Source organism: Mya arenaria, chromosome 16 (assembly GCF_026914265.1).
Source record: "Mya arenaria isolate MELC-2E11 chromosome 16, ASM2691426v1".
In the NCBI taxonomy this organism is placed as follows: Eukaryota; Metazoa; Mollusca; class Bivalvia; order Myida; family Myidae; genus Mya; species Mya arenaria.
In genome coordinates, this window is record NC_069137.1 from 40,057,705 (window position 1) to 40,079,047 (window position 21,343).

Consider the following 21,343-nt stretch of genomic DNA (forward strand, 5'->3'; position numbering starts at 1 on the left):
AATGTCACAAAACTCTGCGATTGTTTATATATCGTTTTTGTGTTTTAAACATAAACAAATACTTTTCCAGTCATGTGACAAACTTTGAGTGTTATAAAACAACTTGATTGCTTTAAGAATTATCCAATTTTAAGATCAAAGGGCAATAAGCACTACATTTAAATCTACTGTACTCAAGATGTATACATTCAAAGTCACTGTTCTGTGTTTTTAACATACTTTAAGCATTATTTTATGATAGAGGACATTGATACCCATCGATACAAGGATTTTTTAAAGAATATTTTATTTCCCGGTTCAAACTTTTTCGGAAAAAACGGTATGAGCGTAATCCGTTTTAATAAACTGTGATACCGGCTTTTTCCAATACTGATATCGGGTACCGGGTTTTAGCACCACGTTATAGAAACTGTTGGCTGCTCCTTGAAACGAGTTCTACCATGGAGGACATGTAACTTTGCTAACTTTCGTGAGTGAAAAAGAATCACACATTTACAAATCTATTAACAGCTAGCTTCTACTAAATTCACATTTATTCAAATGGTAAGAAGTCCTTTAAAACATTTTAACGTTTTTCGTTTGTTAACAATCGATGTTATATCCCGGAACAACGGGTTTTCGACCGCCTAAGGATTATTTACATTTGTATCATAAATAAGTGATAATAAAAAATAAATGTTTGTGTGTACCATTTAAAGCAATCATTCATATTTCAAAAAACAAAGAAATAAAATCTGTTTCAATCGTCTGTTGTTTACATTTTGAATCCAAAATGGCGGCTGTCACATGTTGTATTTGACCTAGATACAACATGCTTTCGACCATGACCTTTAACTATACTTCGCAACAAAAGTTTGTGCACAATATTTTTTATTTTAATTTGTATAACTTGTTTAAACTGTTTAATGTATTTTATTTTTAAAAAAAGTTCTTAGATATTTACATATTTGCCATACAGTCACTTTTTAGTGACTTATCACCACAAGAGTGGCAAAGGAATGCATCAATCCTTTCTAATGGCTTTCACATGGGTACAAAATGATAAATTCACCCATCATGAACCCTGTTATCACTGGTCCAACTCTGAATGAGCCTCATATGACCTGCCTAGGCTGCAATATGTTTAATTTTATGGTAACTGAGCTCCCAAATGCAATTCAATATAGTTACATGTAGATGAATTTCATTAATTTTAGAATAAGCAACATACCATATTTTGATGCGCTTTTAATGTTGTGCACTATACTAAGAAAACAATAAGGCATAGGTTTTAGGCTTTGGTAGATATGTAAGATCTGGCAAACAAAAACAACACGATTTTAAAGAAGTATTTTACATGTGAAATCATTTTAAACAAGGGTCAAATTTGGCATTAATTAAAAATGACAAATTGGTGTTGTTTCAAGTATAACTTAAGTTTTTTTAACACCACCATTCCCATTCTTTTTCAAATGAAGTTTTCTGACAGTTATACTGGTATGGTTAACAATTGGAGCTTATTTTTACCGGAAGTGACGCAAAATAGAAGTGATTTACCCATTTTCAGAAGGCGGTCGAAAATAGGTTGTGGTCGAAAATAGGTTGTTCCGATATACGATCATCGGCGTACCTAGTCATTTCAAGCTAACCAGGCTAACCATCATTAAAAAAAAGCCTGGACGGCGTTTTAGAATGATTACGGCGTACCTAGCGTTAATGCACCCACAGATTACTTGAATGTATGATGCAGATCCCAACAGCTGCCCCTGGCTTCCTTTTAATAGTTGCCTGTGGCCTCAGTTTGGTAAAATCAGTCTTGACCCTGAAAATAAAGAAAATACAACATTTTATGGGCTGCTTTACACGCCATGGAACACAATTCAACTATTAAACATGATTTGTAGACGATATTTCAACTTTCTATTAAATCAAAAAATCCACTGGGGCACGGACCTATAAACCATGGATTGGCAACTCTCGCCTGTGTTAATGCGATAAGCTCAAAATCACGCGTGCCGCGCGATTTCATTCCAGTGTGGTCATTTTCGAGACGTCCGCCATCTTGCTTCAGTCGAAAAATTGTGCAAAGTTTATCCGGTGCAATCATCGCAATTATTGCTGTAACCTTGCCCATGGTTTGTATTTTATATATTTTGTGATATTTTTGTTGTATTGTAGTATATTTTTTTAGTTTAGCCTGATAATTCTTCTCCTTTTCTTTGCCTAACTTTGGCAACCGGGAGAGATAAAATCATTAACAAAATTCTATGTCTTCTTCTAAAGCATAACAAAATTCTATGTCTTCTTCTAAAGCATAAGGATCTGTAATTAACAATTAAATAACAACCGGCGTAAATTTTGTGATTTAATATGAAAGATAAATATATAAACTATTTAATGTAGTGATACTTTTGTTATTATTTAAATATTAAGGTTGTACTGATGTTTTATAAAATTGGTAAATTTGACATTTGACTGGTTTCTTTAGAAAATTACTGCTGACCGCAGGTCGGTCTAATCGGAAAAAGTTAACCTAGTTTTCTTAAAATGTTCATGTTTATGTTGTTTGATGTCCAATTATAATCAAATGAATGATGTTAGGGTGGGGTTTTCTTTTAACCTTGCTATTTCGGAATATAATATTCATTTTTTTTTTAGAATTTTCGTTTTATGGTTATGTCAATTGTAACCATGCCCCCCCCCCCCCCCCCCCCCCCGGTCCGGGGAATAGCCGGGACTTTGACTTTCGGTCCAGCTAACCCCTGGGTAAAATCTCCGACCTGTGGGGACGAAGTGGTGGTTAAACCCCGGCAAAATACGCCTACACACCAGAGACTCTATATAAGGCCTAATCTCCTCTAAATTTGGCTCTATGACAAAACCACCGCGGTCACCCGGCCCTGCAGGGCCACCTGGAAAGTAAAAACACGGCCCTTTTCCTCGGCTATCCCAGGCCTGTACATAGCTACAATAATGAATGATCAGGGATACTTTTTTATTATTTGATTGATTAAAATCGTCCAAAGACTGGTTGACGGCCATAAAGGTGGACTATTGCTTGTCACAATTGTCTATGAATATGTCACCACATAAGGTTGTCCATTTGATACTATTACCTGATCTGGTAGTTACCTGCTCAAGCATTACATGTATATAAAAACAAACAGGGTAGCATTTGACACCTTATTTATCAAGAAATAAAACCCCTTTTTTGACACACCAAGAGTATGCATTGTATCCAATGGTTGAAATTATCACAAGCCCGCAAGCCGTGCACTGGTTAAATGTTGCTCTGGGTTTCTCAAAGGTTGAAACTTATATAGCAGGGTTTGTTAATTTTTTTTATTCCAAGCAAAGGTATAAGAATTCAGTCCCTTTTTTTGTTCGTTCTAAAGTCTTAATTTCGATGACTGTGTATCATAGGTAAACAGGCCCGTGTCAGTGATCATGGGTAGCTTCCTTGTTGGTAATTGTATTTTAATAGTAGTTCATAACCTATAAAGAGTTCTCGTTATTTAGGGCTCTTCAGTAAGAAGTTTTTATATAATATACACTTCCGGGATTAGTGAAAACATTTCCTTTTTGATGAACTTGTCGAGCCATGATGTAAGCTTTTTTCTGTTTTGATTTGATGAAATTAGGAGGTAGTGACATTTGGCCATTTTTATGTGTATGGAGACTTCATATATCTTTCAAATATTCTGATAATAAGACACTTATTGCGTGACATCGGACACAAGCTTTTGATTGTTGGCTTTATTAATGCACCATTCAGTTGTAAGCTACTTGTAACCACGGCCCCCAGGTCTTGGGTATAGCCTGGACTTGACAGTTGATCCAGCCAAGCCCGGCTAAAATCCCTGTTATGACCCTCGGTAAGGTTTATTTCCCCCTATTTTTGGCACAAGACAAAACAACTGCATTCACCCAGCACGGTTTGGTTCATCCAGCTTTCCCTGGTATATCTCCCGACCTTGGTGTGTGGTTTGGGCGTGTCGTTGCGATTGACTGACCGCAAAGAATTGTAGTTTGAACAACTGCTTCTCATGGAATGTTTGCAACCATCATTTGTAGTATAAGTAAATACATTTGCTTTTCCGTATCGTTTCAGGAAAGATGCCGTGGAAACGGAAAAAAAACAATTTTGGTTTGAGGCGGAAGAAGGGGCGTCGAAGTGAACCTGAGCTACCTAATGGAGAGTCAACCCTTGACCATGAGTATTGCCAAACCAATGAAACTACAATTCAGACAGAGGCTGCTAGTGTTGAAGCTGTACAAACATTTGAAACAATGGAAGATGACCACAACTATAGTTGTATAGCCAGTGTGCCGTGTGATGTTAAGATAGACAGTGACTATGAGTGCATTATTGACATTGAAACAATGAATCCGGACCTTGAAAATGAGTCTGAACTAATCGTAAATGAGACAGACATTGCAGAAAATGTTGTTGTTAATTGTGATGCATTTGATCAGTTATATGATGACTTGCGTGAGAAAATTGAACCAACTTTCGTTGTTTTGAAGGATCACACCATTCGAGTGTTGGAACACTACAAAACCACAGTCAAAACTTGTTTGGTGATCAACAAGGACTTGACTGTTGAGGTGCTTATTCATAACAGAGCTGTGGCTGCATCACATAGCTTATTCTCTGACTTAGGAAAGGGGGTTAATTTTTTAGAGGACATTTTGACAATTGTTAACAAGCTCAAAACTGCCCATGTGTGTATTGGCTGTCCAGAGCAAGTTTATGTGGAACTTGTTCCAGAAGGTAGCTACATCAGCTCCTCAAGTAAACAGAACTTGGCGTACAGAGATGGAAATTTTGGAGCTGAACGTGGCACATTCTCGTACAACAGTACTGTGCGTGCTGTAACGTGTGATCTTGTTTTAGTGACAAAACGTGATCGGTGTATTGAATGCAGCAGAGTTAGAGCAGTGCTGAGGAATAGGGAATACAGACGGAAAGAAGCTGAATCTGCTATAAGGAAACAATATACTCATTCTAATTATAAACATTCAGACATGGACAAAACACAGTTAATCCTGAAAATAAATGAACAGAAAAATGAAATTAAAAGCCTCCATTCAGAAGTCAACCAATTAAAAAGGCAACTAACAAAAAAAATTCAGACTGAGGGATAGAGCTTGAGTGAGATTGAGTCTTTTGAGGTCGGTGGTTTATAGGTCCGTGACGTCTTTCGACTAAATTCTGCTGCCTTTATGAGCGCCTGAGTGATCCCGATGGTATCATTGTATCGTCAGGATCATTTCAAACGCTCATAACAGTAGTCGAATTAGTCGAAAGGACCTGTGTATGGCAAAATTTTGGCGATAGCGTGTATATATTTAATCGGATTTCTGTATCAATTTGGAATATTCGGAAAAAATGTTGTGTCATTTCGATTTAAAAATGATTAATCTTTGTGCAGAATGCAATGATACGCTTAGGATTCGTATATTAACCATAACATTCATGTATGAACTAGACATGTACTGTTTTCATGACAAGTTGTGCTTGAAGAGTTTCTTCTCTTGTCAATTATATAACCCCAGTGGATTTTTGATTTTATAAAAAGTTGAAATATCGTCGACAAATCATGTTTAATAGTTGAATTGTGTTCCATGACAAGTTAAGCAGTCCATAAAATGTTGTATTTTTTTTATTTTCAGGGTCAAGACTGATTTTACCTAACTGAGGCCACAGGCAACTATAAAAAGTAAGCCAGGGGCAGCTTTTGGGATCTGCATCATACATTCAAGTCTCTGTGAATGCACCAGTCAATTGTAACCACGGACCCCTCAGGTCCAGGGGTGTACCGGGATAGCCGGGGAAATGGGCCATGTTTTTACCTTTCAGGTGGCCCCGCAGTGCTGGGTAAGCTCGGTGGTTTTGTCTTCACGCTAAATATAGCGGGGAATGGGCCTAACATAAGGTCCCTTGGGAGCGCGGGCATTTGGTGGAGATTTTACCATCTGTTTGTCCCCGCACGGCGGGGATTTTAGCCGGGGTTGGGTGGACGGAAAGTCAAAGTCCCCGCTTTTCCCCGGATCTGGGAGGGCAGTGCTTACAATTGACTGGTGCATAAAGGAAATACTCTAGCGCGAAGTACTGAAAAACAATCAATTTAATTGCTAAATTCGATATAAAACCTTAACCCTTAGTTGGGTAAGTTGCAATGGTAACCATAATTGTAACGTATAAAGCAAATTTTACAGTTCAGAACAAGAACAAGAAGTAATGGTTGAAAAAAAGCCAAAATGTTTCATTTTTGTTTGAATTTTACATGTAATTTGTGTAAAATATCAGTATTTTTAAAGCTGCACTCTCACAGATTGAACGTTTTGACAACGTTTTGAATTTTTGACTTGGAACAAGCCAATTTTTGCGAAAATCCATGGAAACCAGTTATATATAATTGGTGACAAAAAATCAGATTGCAGATTTTTAAACAAGTTTAAGTTAAAAAATAATGTTTTATGCATTTTTCTTTAACCGTTAGTAACGGGTTAAGCCATAAAATATTAATTTTCGAATGGGAATCTATCATTAGTTTGCAGATATTTATGCCAAAAATTGCCCTTTCCAAGACAAAAAAATAAAAAAAGTTGGTTTATCTGTGAGAGTGCAGCTTTAAAGCATAAAAAAAAGTCATGAAATATACACCAAATTGCGCCGTCTAAAAAAAATCCAGTGGGAGGATCCCCCGGACCCCCTTACAAACTGGTTGCGAGTAGTCATGCTAGCCTAATTGTCTCTAGGTGCAAACGCCCCTTATGAAATCAGTTGTTCCCATTTCTTGGTCATATTCCATCGAAAACAAGGCTGGGTTATAATGTCAGAAATCTTTATATTAAAAATGCTTAAATCAGAACACGTAGTTATTTCAATTTTATAAGCAGAGTTTATTGACTTTTCTGTTTGGAATCTTAATTATTCATGCAATAATGCACATCACTGGCAATTGATTTAAACTGTGTTATATATAATACAATTTATTAAATTTTATTAATACTATTTATAATGTAACAAACAACTTCTACTGATGACCCATTCAAGCATGTTTTAGATGGAAATGGCCGGGGAGTTCTGACTTATGCAGTTGTACTACGATTGGTCTTCCTGATATGTAATTGTCCGGCAGCTCTTTTTTAAGCTTAGTCCAGATGGCCGACATATATTCAGACAACTACATTTGTAATTAGCGAAAAAGAACCTTAACTGAGAAATGTATACGAAAACTTAAGCAGTTTCGCAGATTATTTGCCTTATCAGTGGTCAATCCCAAATGTATATATGATATCACAAAACATTGACAAGGTTATCCATTACATATTAAATTACAATTAAATTTTTGACAGATTACTATTTCACAAGTATGTTTTACTTTCATAGTTGCCATTAAGTATATAGTCTTTGAAAATAAGTGTTATCTCTTAGTAGGGATAAAACGATGAGTGAGTATTGTCGAAAGTCGATTATTTGTGCCGAGGTCGGCGATAATCGATTTCATTATTCCATAATCGATTATCCCTAATGTACGGCAAAGGGAAGTAACCATGTTGTGTATGTACCGATTTTTTTTAAAACGGAAAACGGTACAGGGTTATACAGCAATTAGAAATCAGGGGAGCTAACTCTCGCAACATCCGTTTCAAAATGTAAGCTCCCATGGACGAACCTGTCTTTTTAAAGTAAAGAATCATCTTCATTGTAATATCACATATAGTTTTTTTTATCAAGTAAAAATGATTATTATGCCCCCCTTCGAAGAAGAGGGGTATATTGCTTTGCACAGGCATGTCGGTCGGTCGGTCCGTCAGTAGACCAAAGCTTGTCCGAGTGATAACTCAACAATTCCTGGACGTATTGTCATCAAACTTGACATGAAGGTTGGGCCTGACCAGTAGATGATCCCTATTGATTTAAGGGCTCATAGGGTCAAAGGTCAAGGTCACAGTGACCTTTAATGGTAAATAATTTTAAAGCTTGTCCAAGTGATAACTCAACAATGCCTAGACCTATGGTCATCAAACTTAATATGGAAGTTGGGCCTGACCAGTAGATGAACCCTATTGTTTTGGGGGGTCATCGGGCCAAAGGTCAAGGTCACAGTGACCTTGAATAGTAAAAGGTTGTCCGTGTGATAACTCGATAGTGCCTGCACCCATGGCCCTCATACTTGACATGGAGGTTGGGCCTGAGCAGTAGATGACCCCTATGGCTTTTGGGGTCATTGGGCCAAAGATCAAGGTCATCGTGATCTTGAATGGTAAATGGTTGTTCTTGTGATAACTCGACATAGCCTGCACCCATGGCCCTCATACTTGACATGGAGGTTGGGCCTGACCAGTAGATGACCCCTATTTTTGGTGGGGTCATCTGGCCAAAGGTCAAGGTCACAGTGACCTTGAACGAAAAAATCTTGTCTGTGTGATAACTTGTCAATGCCTGCAACCATGGCCCTCAAACTTGACATTTAGATTTTTTGTGACCAGCTGATGACTCCTATGGATTTTGAGGTCAAAGGTCATGTTCATAACACACTCTTTCCTCATACTTTGAATGGTCATAATCTTAAAACTGCCTCAACGGCATCCAATGTCAGTGACAAACCAGCTGTCATTTTGGTCCATGCATGTTTCATTCAATTGTCCATATAATCCTGACAACATGGCGCTCAGGGGGGCATAATGTTTGACAAACATCTCTTGTTTATTCAGCATTTCCCCATGTTATATGCTAGAAAAATATTAAATTCATTTCAATATGATGTCATGATAATTGATAAGTATTTCATGTAAAAGATTGGAACATTTTTTAAAATGCTACATGTAAATACATTTTGTACTACATTTTTGTTCCAAATTATGTAATATCTGTTTTAAAGTGATGAAAATGCTGATAATTATGTAAATAATTTATCAGTTGATGGTTGATCTTTTTAATAGATATAAAACTACTGTCTGGTATTTACTTGTAGTGTGGAAAAATCAAGTTTTTATTCTCAATTACTTTAGAATTAAGTTATCTCCTAAAAACATTTTACTAAATTATCAATTGAAACCTGGAATGTATAACAAAACAGCATATAAACCATAACTGATTGTAATATGTTTATTCATTTAAAGACATGTATGAACAAACCAATATGGTTTTGGATATATTTGTAATATATTCACTTGTACCGTTTCGATTATATAATCGATGATTGATCGAAATGGCTCTTCCGATTATTTTCGATGATCGATTATGACTTTGGTCCGATTTTCAATCCCTAGTTATCTCATATAGTTTGTTATTAACCATAGGCCTTGAAAATTGAACAAAAGTGCTTGGAAATTCCTCAAAAAATCCATGAATTTTTTAACAGTCTGGCAATGAACCCTTATTTGACTTGAATGATCAGAACAAAAAAGCATATGGCTTGTGTACAGTTAAAGATGCACACTTACTCCCAAATAAGATTAACCACAATTAATAATATTGTTTAATATTCAAACATGAATGAATAAATGTCAAAAACAAAGGTCCTTATAAAGGATACCGAGTTTAATTTGAAAGAAATGACCATAAAACACAGTATTTTTACCTTATGAGACTGTAGTAGACCACAGTAAATCTTTTAGCATTCACCAATCATTTAATATTTTTGTGCTTTCAGCTATTAAATTTCCAGTTACAATCTTGTTATCAGTAGTTAATAGTTTTCATAAATGCATTATTTACTAAGTAGTTTAAGGTCTATCAGTCAAGTTTATGTTTGTTATACAAGTGTATGTATTGATTTTGAAAATAATTATTAATTTTTTTTTATTTTGATAAATAGATAATGAGGCCAGAAATTCCCGGGTTATAATAGCGCCAAAATATTATGAAAGGGCAGAAGGGACAAAATTCCAAACAGCATATTGATTGTGTTAATACTGTTGTTTGATATTTTTTTGTGCAAAAACTGTCTTTTCATTTTTCATATTTCTGAAAAAAACGTGCCTTTATGCTAAACTGTTTGTTGTTACTTCTAATTTTGCCAATTTTAAATGTATTTTAGAAATTTGTTATTCCTGGTTTGTGCAAATAACTTCACTATGCCCATTCCATTCTGCTTATTATATTCCACTTATTTAAATCCGCTTGTTTCATTTCGCTTTCTTCATTCCGCTTTTATATTCTGTTTTTATTTTATTTCACTTATTTCATTCCGCCTATTTCATTTGACTTTTTTCATTCCGATTGATTCATTCGGCTTACATCAGATCTAGACTTAAATTGCTAGCTCTGTAATTTAAGAAGTGGAGTTCATAAAGCGATTACTATGTTTATAAATTACCTTTAGTAATACCAACACCTGACATCTTAAAGTTGCACTCTCACAGATTGAACGTTTTGTCAACTTTTTTATTTTTTGTCTTGGAACGAGCAGTTCTTTTGTGTAAATATCTAAGAACTAGTGATAAAAAACTGCTGACAAAAGATCAGAGCGCAGATTTTCATATTTCCGCTCCAAAATTGATGTTCCATGCATATTTCTTAAACTGTTAGTAACTTGACTTTTGTCAACAGTCTTTCATCACTGGTTTGCATATATTTACGCAAAAAAAGTTTGAAAAAACGGTAATTCTGTGAGAGTGCAGCTTTAATGAACAATTGAACATTTTCAGCACTATCAACCAGAAATATGAATACCACCATCAGAAATATAAATCAGCAATATCAACACAACCACCAGAAATATCAATACCACCACCAGTAATATAAATCAGCAATATCAACACCACTACCAGAAATATCAATACCACCACCAGTAATATAAATCAGCAATATAAACACCACCACCAGAGATATCAATATCATCACCAGTAATATAAATCAGCTCTATCAACACCACCACCAGAGATATCAATACCACCACCAGTAATATAAATCAGCACTATCAACACCACCACCAGAGATATCAATACCACCACCAGTAATATAAATCAGCAATATCAACACCACCACCAGAGATATCAATACCACCACCAGTAATATAAATCAGCAATATCAACACAACCACCAGAGATATCAATACTTCCACCAGTAATATAAATCAGCAATATCAAAACAACCACCAGAGATATCAATACTACCACCAGTAATATAAATCAGCAATATCAAGACAGCCACCAGATATATCAATACCACCACCAGTAATATAAATCAGCAATATCAACACCACCACCAGAAATATCAATTCAACCACCAGTAATATAAATCAGCACTATCAACACAACCACCAGAAATATAAATACCACCACCAGTAATATAAATCAGCACTATCAACACAACCACCAGAAATATCAATATCACCACCAGTAATATAAATCAGCACTATCAACACAGCCACCAGAAATATCAATATCACCACCAGTAATATAAATCAGCACTATCAACACCACCACCAGAAATATCAATTCAACCACCAGTAATATAAATCAGCACATTCAACACAACCACCAGAAATATAAATACCACCACCAGTAATATAAATCAGCACTATCAACACAACCACCAGAAATATCAATATCACCACCAGTAATATAAATCAGCACTATCAACACATCCACCAGAAATATCAATATCACCACCAGTAATATAAATCAGCACTATCAACACAACCACCAAAAATATGAATATCACCACCAGTAATATAAATCAGCACTATCAACACAACCACCAGACATATCTATATCACCACCAGTAATATAAATCAGCACTATCAACACAACCACCAGAAATATCAACACCACGACCAGAAATATCAATATCACCACCAGTAATATAAGTCAGCACTATCAACACAACCACCAGAAATATGAATATCACCACCAGTAATATAAATCAGCACTATCAACACAACCACCAGAAATATGAATACAACCACCAGTATTATAAATCAGCACTATCAACACAACCATTAGAAATATGAATATCACCACCAGTAATATAAATCAGCACTATCAACACCACCACCGAAAACAACAATACCAACACCAGTAATATAAATACAACCACCAGTTATATAAATCAGAACTATCAACACAACCACAAGAAATATTATTCAGTATTAATTTTCAACATCACCGCCAGAAATATTTATCAGAATTATCAGCACAACCATAAGACATACCAATATACCTTAGGGACACTAGCACCAGAAATCATATTAGCTTAAAGCAACACCACCACAGGTAGTAACCAGCATTTTCAACAACAACACTACCAGAAAATTGAATCAGCATCATCAACGCCACTACCAAAAATATTCTTCAGGATGTTCAACTCCACCGCCAGAAATATTAATCATCATTATGAACACCATAACCTTAAGTATTTTTGGGGGTGGTGTTGATATAGAAGATTGATTATGCCGGGTTGGGAAGTTGCTTGTTGTAATATATTTACTTATTAACCGCAATAATGAACACAAACACCCGACATGTTGATAAGTATTATGAACACCATCATGACTTGAACGGGCTAGCAAATTTATTCGAGCCGGTACTCGTTAGCCGAAAGTAAAAGACGGATTGAAACAAGTGGGATAAATGAAGCGAAGCGGAAAGAAACGAGCGATATGAAAGAAGCAGATCAGGGGAAATTGATTGAAATAAACAAAAAGACTTAAAAATCGTAATAAACGTAATAACATTAAAATAAAGGATATTACACTCGACAGTTTGGTTATTGTTAAATTTAAAATGAGATTCACTCATATTAATTGAAATAACAGGACATTCATTTTTTGAAAACATAAATAATACAGTGTGTGTATACCACGTGATAAATAATGTCATATATGCTATTGGAAGGCAACATTTGCTTAAAATAAAGACTTAATTCAAAGGTAACTTTCTTTTATTACACTATTTTAAATAAAACAAAGGGCAGTCTATGCCACTTAAAGAGCCTCCCTTTGTTTTATTATCTATATTTGATTAGGTGGTTGGTTTCCTCAAACACTTCAACAAGCCTGTTTCCACAATAATGTAATGATAGTGCTCCGTCAGACGGCCGTATTGTGAAAATGTTTTTCGAAGTTTTTGAAGAAACTAAACTCTATTGTAAAAGACCGAAGGCGGGCTCCGTAAGAGGCACAGACTGCGCCATGTTTCATCTGGAATGGTGAAGAAATAGTCAAGTTATCTTTATTTTAAGTCTTCATTCGAAACAAAATATTGCCTTCCGACGTAGCAGTTATGACGCAATTTATCACGTGGTATACACACACTGATAGAGTTTGGAAGATAATATAAAATTTTGGTGGGAATAAACACTGTTTAACAAGGGGAAACTGCTTTTGTAAGTCAGTGAAATTGAACTATGACTAAGAAAAACCCATGCAGATGCTGACAAATGCTTTGTTTCTTTCAGGGACTCTACATACGGAAGGAAGAACCGAGTCACGATGAGTTCGCTGTTGTTTCTCGTATTCATAACTTAGAAGATGATACCTGAAAACGGCTAAAAGATACTAGAAATACTCTTTGCGAGGACTTTTGTGGGCTTTTTCCGGAATGACCCCCTTACACATGCACAGAGAGTTCAGACGTAAAAAGAAAACCCTAACGAATGTTTAATATGCGGTATATTTTAAAAAAGGTATTAATTAAGTCACGTTAAGATGCATACTGGAGTGAAACCTTATAAGTGTGACCTTTGCTGTGCTGCTTTTAGGTTGGCACACTATTTAAAGGTCCACAAGAGAATACACACCGGAGAGAAACCGTTTAAATGTCACAAATGTTCTGCAGCCTTTGCAATTTGCTATACTTTGAAAAAACACATGATCATTCATAATGGAGAAAAAGCGTACACATCAGACAGAAAGGCAGCTTTTACTATCATCAAAACTTTAAAACCCCACACAAGAATTTACACTGGTAAGAAACCTTACAAATGTGACCGATGTGGAGCAGCTTTTAATCTAAAAACCAGTTTGCAAAAACACATGATAGTTCACAGTGGAGAGAAATCGTGTACATATGACACTGGCAGTCCTTATTTTAATGACAGTAGTTCTAAACGCCAAATGAGAAATCACAATAGAGAGAAAACTAATAAATGTGGAAACAATAATGCTGCCTTCAGTCGGAAAGATAATTTGGTAAGGCACAAGAGGGTAAACACAGCAGAGAAACCATACACATGTGACACATGTAAGGCTGCTTTTACTTCTTACAACTATTTGCAACGACATATGAAAATTCACACGGATGAGAAACCTTTTAAGTGTACCATTTGTTGTGCAGGCTTTACTCAGAAATATCCTCTGAAAGTCCACATGAGAAGACACACAGGTGAGAAACCATTCAAATGTAACACATGTTATAAAGCCTTTACAGCAAACGCTAATTTGAAAAACCACATGCGAATTCACACTGGAGAGAAACTTCAAAAATGTGACTCATCGAATGCAACTTTTACTACTAGAACAGATTTACGTCATAGGAGAATGCTCACGGGTGAAAGACCTTTTAAGTGTGGCATTTGTAGTGCTGCTTTCTCTCGGAAATATAATCTAGTAAACCACATGACAATTCATACAGGAGAAAAACCACACAAATGTGACATATGTGATAAAACGTTTGCAACAAACGGAAAAGTGAAAGTCCATATGAAAATTCACACCGGAGAGAAACCATTTATATGTGATTTATGTAAAGCTGCTTTTACTTCTACCAACGATTTGCAACGACATATGAGAATTCACACGGGAGAAAAACCTTTCAAGTGCCTCATTTGTAGCGCTGCCTTTGCTTACAAATACTCTTTAACTATCCACACGAGAACACACACAGGAGAAAAACCATACAAGTGTAATATATGTAATGCTGCTTTTACTTCTACCAGTGATTTGCAACGACATATTAGAATTCATACGGGAGAAAAACCTTACAAGTGCAACATTTGTAGTGCTGCTTTTGCTCAGAATTATTCTTTAACTGAACACATGAGAATACACACAGCGGATAAACCATACCAGTTTGACAAATGTGATAAAACCTTTCCTGAAAACAGTAGTTTAAAAACCCACATAATGATTCACACTGGAAAAAAGCCACACTCGTGTGACATTTGTAAAGCGATTTTTTCTTTGAGGAACGATTTAAAACGTCATATGAGAATACACACGGAAGGGAAACCGTACAAGTGTACCATTTGCTGTGCGGGTTTTCCTCGGAACTATCTTTTTAAAGTCCATATGAGAACACACACAGGCGAGAAACCTTTCAAATGTGACAAATGCTATAAAGCCTTTACAACAAACGGTAATTTGAAAAACCACATGATAATTCACACGGAAGAGAAACCTTACAAGTGCACCATTTGCTTTGCTGCTTTTGCTAACAAACATCGTTTAACTGTCCACACGAGAAGACATACAGGAGAAAGACCATACAAGTGTGGTAAATGTAAAGCTGCTTTTGCTTGTGCCAATGATTTACGACGACATAATAAAATTCACACAGGCGAGAAACCGTTCAAATGTTCAATTTGTTGTGCTTCTTTTGCTAAAAATTATTTTTTAACTGTACACATGAGAACACACACAGGAGAAAAACCATATAAATGTGACAAATGTAATAAAACCTTTACTAAAAACAGTAGCTTAAAAATCCACATGAGAATTCACACTGGAGAGAAGCCACATACGTGTACCATTTGTAAAGCAGCTTTTTATGTCAGGATAGAATTACAACGGCATATGAGAATACACACGGGAGGGAGACCTTTCAGTTGTGATATTTGCTGTGCGACTTTTTCTCAGAAAAATACATTAACTCGCCATATGAGAGTACACGAAGGATAAAAGCCATACAAATGTGGAAATTGTAATGTTGCTTTTCGTCGGAGAGAATTTAATAGTCCACATAAGAAAACACACAGGAGAGAAACTTTACAATTGCGATAAATGTGATGATTTTGTTGAAAACAATAACAGTGTCACATGAAAAATCACACCAATAAGAAACGTTAACAAATGTGACACAACATCCAAACTTAAATGCATAGAGATTTACGCCAGTGAACGCTCATGAAATATGACAGACATGTGAGACTTTTGGATCAACTTGCTCATCTATAACAACCAAGAGCCATCTTCTCAAGATTGTAGTGTACCCTTGAAAGTTGGGAAACAAGTATATGATACAATTACCCTGATGATATGAATGTTATGACTTGTATGCAAGGTCACATTTTAAAACTAGCAAATAACAAAGTTACAAATGCGTGTTATATTAGTATTGTTCTTCTACAAGTTAAGAAGGTCGGTACTTATTGTGGAATATATAAATACGAGGTATGTTCGGAAAGTTCCCGGACTGTACTAATAACGTTGTTATTTTTCAACGTAGAGCTTTGAAACTTCGGCCAAGTTGAGACACATGTATATTCATTTTGATTATAAGCGGACATTCGCCTAAGTTAATACATTCTAAAAATATTGTATCCATAGCAACATAATATTTGCTGTTGTGGAGCAAGCTATATGTTTTCCTATAATGTTCACATTAAACGCATTTTGTAACGTTAAAAAACGCGCGAAACGTCATCTTGACGTCGAACCACAACATGACGTCATTAGTAAAATACGCATGACGTCATTTAAGCAGACACCGCCTCGCAAAACAAACTCCAAAACAGGTGCTCAAAGCAAACATGCAACGCGAAATTATTGAAAAACAGCGTGTCGTGATACAGTTTCTCCAGAGTTTAGATGTTTCACCGTCGAAAACAATGATACAGTTGAAGAAATCGTTTGGAGACCAAACTTTGAGTCGCACAGCTGTTTTTGAGTGGCACAGACGCTTTAAGGAGGGTCGCGAGTCAACATCCGACGACGAGAGATGTGGGAGGCCGGCACTTGTGGCGAAAAAGCGCGAAATGGTCAAGTCGATGCTTGATAGGGACCGACGAGTGTCTACACGGGAAGTGGCCGAGGAATGTGACATTGGGGTAGCAACAGCGTATAAGTTAATTACTGAAGAGTTTAAGATGACAAAGGTGTGCGCACGTTGGATACCAAGGCTGTTGGATGACAATCAGATGAAGGATAGGGTGAATAAATCATTGAACTTTTTGAGGTCCTATCGACGTGAAGGGGACAGATTCCTTCAAAGAATAATCACAACGGATGAAACGTGGTTTCATCTGTTCGACCCAGAGACTAAACAGCAAAGTATGGTCTGGAAAACATCGTCTTCACCACCACCAAAGAAGGCCCGGGTGACGAAATCGAAAGGAAAATTCATGTTCATCGTATTTATGGACAACAACGGTGTAATCTTGACATATGCGGTCCCGGCGGGCGTTACCGTAAATGCAGCGTATTATTCAAAGGTAAACATTTTTATAAACATATTTATAAACGAAATTACACATTTATATAATCATGCTATGAATCAAATATAGAGAACTGATGCATAAATTCAATCATAACAGCAGTGAAACGGTGTAACATCACAATGCGTTATTTTTCAAATAGTCAACTTATTATTTAATTTTGTGTTATTTATTGAACAGGTCGTGAGGCGGGATATGGTCCAAGCACTGCGCAAGAAGAGGCCCGGCATGGAAGAGAACATAGAAAATGTTCTCTTCCACCAGGACAATGCCCCAGCGCACAGGGCCCGGTACACAGAGTTGGAGCTGGATGTTCTCGGGATCGGCAGGTTGGAGCACGCCCCCTACAGCCCCGACCTTGCGCCACTTGATTTTGCGCTTTTCCCGGCCGTCAAAGCCCAGCTACGCGGAATCCGATTCGACGATCTCGAGAGCCTATGTTGTGACGTGCAGACAATCATGTCTTCATTTGATAAACAATGGTTTCAAACTGTTTACACATCATGGGTCAGGAGACATGAAAGTTGCGTGCAAGCACATGGCCGCTATTTCGAGAAAGAGTAAACTGAATTGACGTTGACGTTATAAATTTTAACGTCGGGTTGCTCCGCCATATCGTTGGTACATGTTTTAAATTTATTGTAACTTTTTTACTGTTATATGTATGGAATCGAAATTTTAGAGTGATATGATATAAAAGATGTAGTAAATCCGTACTTAGTTTCATTATAATACAATGAGCCTTTCAAAAGGAATGCGTTGAGTCCGGGAACTTTCCGAACATACCTCGTAATAGTGATGATATGAGCTAAATAACATATTATCAATAAATTCATTTCAAAAATGGTGATATGTTTTCTTTAAACTCACTTTTAGATTGAGGCAAATTATAGAGCTCTTAATGAACGGATTACTTCCAACAGTTTTTAGGTTGTAACTGTATTTGGTTGCATGCTTATTGTAACATATATAGGTATTTTAAATGATGTACTTCATGTGTAGTGTTTTATCAGCATGCAGACATATATATTCATTTAAATTAACTGTTTTCTCCTATGATAGAAGTTATACTTTTTTTTAATTGTTAATGAATGTTCTAAAATGTTGTAAAGATATACATTTATTATTTAAAAAGAAGTTTTAGAATACACATTTTCAAAAAGAAATCAGGAATGTACTGGAACATTTTTATTTCGTATAAATATGTAATTTAATTTTGTATATGCATGTAATGTCAAACTTCTCTTTTTCTGGGTCTTCGAGTAAAGTTAGAATTTCTTTGCAAAGTCTTTGTCAACGTTTTACTGGTGCTATTATCTTTTCTTAACTCATGGATGTCATCCTATTCAGTTCTAACTAATTGCAAATTGAGCGCTGTAAATGAGTATATGATCATTTTTAAATTGCATGCTTTTGTATCCCACATTTTGTATAAAGCCAAACTTGGCATGAATTAATGAAATAAAAGTTTAAATACACATGTAAATTATTTATGATATGCTTCATTTTCAGCTCACCTGAGCACGAAGTGCTCAAGGCGTGCTATTGTGATCGCCCTGTGTCCGTCGTCCGTCGTAGTCCTTCGTCAACAATTTGAATGTTAACACTCTAGAGGTCACAATTTTGGCACAATCTTAATGAAACTTGGTCAGAATGTTACCCTCAATAAAATCTTGGACGAGTTTGATATTGGGTAATCTGGGGTTAAAAACTAGGTCACCAGGTCAAATTAAAGGAAAAACTTGTTTGCACTACAGAGGTCACATAAATGACTGTATCTTCAGGAAAGTTGGTCAAAATGTTCATATAAATAATTTCTAAGTCAAGTTTAAATCTGGGTCATGTGCGGTTAAATACTAGGTCACCAGGTCAAATCATAGGAAAAGCTTGTTAGCACTCTAGAGGTCACATTTATGACTGTATGTTTATGAAACTTAGTCATAATATTTATATTGATTAGCTCTAGGCCAAGTTCGAATCTGGGTCATGTGCGGTCAAAAACTGGGTCACCAGGTCAAAGTATAGGAAAAGCATGTTAACACTCTAGAGGCCACATTTATGACCATATGTTCATGGAACTTGATCAGAATGTTATTCTTGATGATATTTATTGGATCAGGTGAGCGATACAGGGCCTTCAGGGCTCTCTTGTTTTAATTTCTGCCGTGATGTAGTGTTTTTCCTGATTTCATTTAATAATACGTGAGTCTCTTATTCCGTGATTTTTCATGATTTTACACATATATGTCGGGCGGATTGTAGACCAAGACTTATTCTGAACATTAATTCGAGAACTGTGTGACCTAGGAGAAAGGATGGGATTAAGTTAAAGGTCGCAGTCAACTAGATCCGCACAACAACACGTTTGTGGTTCGATCATGTCAATGAAGTGTTGGTTGACCTTGAACAGTACGCCATGACCAACAGTTTCATTATGCCCCCTTCGAAGAAGAGGGGGTATTATGCCCCCTTCGATGAAGAGAGGGTATATTGCTTTGCACATGTAGGTCCGTCGGTAGACCGAAGCTTGTCCGAATGATAAATCGACAATTCCTGGACGTATGGTCATCAAACTTGACATGAAGGTTGGGCCTGACAAGTTGATGACGCTTATTGATTTTAGGGGTCATCGGATCAAAGATCAAGGTCACAGTGACCTTTAATGGAAAAAGGTTGTCAAAGCTTGTCCGAGTGATAACTCAACAGTGCCTAGACCTATGGACATCAAACTTGACAAGGAGACTGGCCCTGACGATGATCCCTATTGATTTTAGGGTTCATCGGGTCAAGGGTCAAGGTCCCAGTGGCATTTAATGCGAAAATGTTGTTCGAGTGATGACTCAACAATGCCTAGACCTATGGTCATCAAACTTGACATGGAGGCTGACCCTGACCAGAAGACGATCCCTTTTCATTTTAGGGTTCATCGGGTCAAAGTTCAAGGTTATAGAGACCTTGAAAGCAAAAACTCGACAATGCCTACACCCATGGCCTCCAAAGTTGACATTTAGGTTGGGTTGGCCAGTTGATGACCCCATGGATTCTGATGTCATAGAGTCAGTGTCATAACTCGTATTCATCATTAAACTTTACGTCATGATGTATTTACTTATTCCCTGCTGCTAAGAGGGTTCATTTGTATCTGCAAATATCAGTCATCATCTGAACATGATAAAAAACTGTACCTTCAAATATCCTCACACGTTGAATGGTCATAATCTTATAGCTGCCTCAAAGGCATCTTATGCCAACAACAAATAATCTGTCTTTCGGTACATGTATATATCTGCAATCTTCCAAATAATCCTGACGACATGGCGCTCAGGGGGCATAATGTTTACAAACATCTCTTGTTTAAACTTTGTCCGCATTAAAACCGGATGATTTTTTTTTACCTAAGACCATGCCGTTTCAGTGATCCATGACTAGTTGTTGACTTGTGCTTTAAATAAAAAGAAATCGAATATGTAATACGAAACAAGTTCCTTATTCCTTATTCAACCACCTCGAATATGCTTATTTCCTTTCAAAATTGACATCCGTTTAGGTAAAAAATGGTATCTGAAAAAAACCCAGATTTTTTTCATTCGCTGCGATCATTCATGACAATTAATCAAAGATAGGAAAGGAATCCACGAAAGAGGTACGCGGAACTTTATTCTTAAGTGACTTACAATACACAGAACTTCGAATAAGGAATGCGGAACCGGTTCCTTAATCAAGGAACAGAAATCATAAAACGATTAAAAACAACTAACCCGTTATACCACAATTTGAGAAATTAAATAACTGTTTATAGTTCCTAAGTCCTTATTCGAAAAAGGAATAAGGAACTGACTTATCATCCATTTGGGATAAATTTGGTTTTTAGTGCACAATAGCTGCTAAAATACTGTGAACATGTAATTAATGAAAAGTTTCATCCTTAAATTTATGGAATAAAAAGTTTAATGCGAAATTTTATAACTTTGA

The 21,343-nt window shown here is 36.3% G+C and overlaps 2 protein-coding genes across 4 annotated transcripts; both read left to right on the plus strand.

The window, feature by feature from the left end:
* Window positions 1-422: 422 nt before the first annotated feature.
* Window positions 423-18,849, plus strand: LOC128222425 (zinc finger protein 845-like). 3 transcript variants are annotated; one of them, XM_052931412.1, is made up of 4 exons: window positions 423-543; window positions 5,656-5,702; window positions 13,397-17,368; window positions 17,552-18,849. In XM_052931412.1, exon 3 carries the CDS (start codon window positions 13,647-13,649, stop codon window positions 15,834-15,836), a length of 2,190 nt encoding a protein of 729 aa, XP_052787372.1. In that variant the 5' UTR covers window positions 423-543; window positions 5,656-5,702; window positions 13,397-13,646; the 3' UTR covers window positions 15,837-17,368; window positions 17,552-18,849. The 3 variants fall into 3 exon arrangements, with proteins under 3 accessions (XP_052787372.1, XP_052787373.1, XP_052787374.1); XM_052931413.1 differs by having other exon boundaries at window positions 423-469; XM_052931414.1 differs by lacking the exon at window positions 5,656-5,702.
* LOC128221636 (uncharacterized) lies at window positions 2,024-5,127 on the plus strand. The gene is made up of 2 exons (XM_052930241.1): window positions 2,024-2,114; window positions 4,091-5,127. Exon 2 carries the CDS (start codon window positions 4,096-4,098, stop codon window positions 5,125-5,127), a length of 1,032 nt encoding a protein of 343 aa, XP_052786201.1. The 5' UTR covers window positions 2,024-2,114; window positions 4,091-4,095.
* Window positions 18,850-21,343: the final 2,494 nt, after the last annotated feature.

Excerpts from the sequence above, each read along its gene's own strand:
- LOC128221636 (XM_052930241.1), top strand. The coding sequence starts at position 4,096 with ATGCCGTGGAAACGGAAAAAAAACAATTTTGGTTTGAGGCGGAAGAAG.
- LOC128222425 (XM_052931412.1), top strand. The coding sequence starts at position 13,647 with ATGCATACTGGAGTGAAACCTTATAAGTGTGACCTTTGCTGTGCTGCT.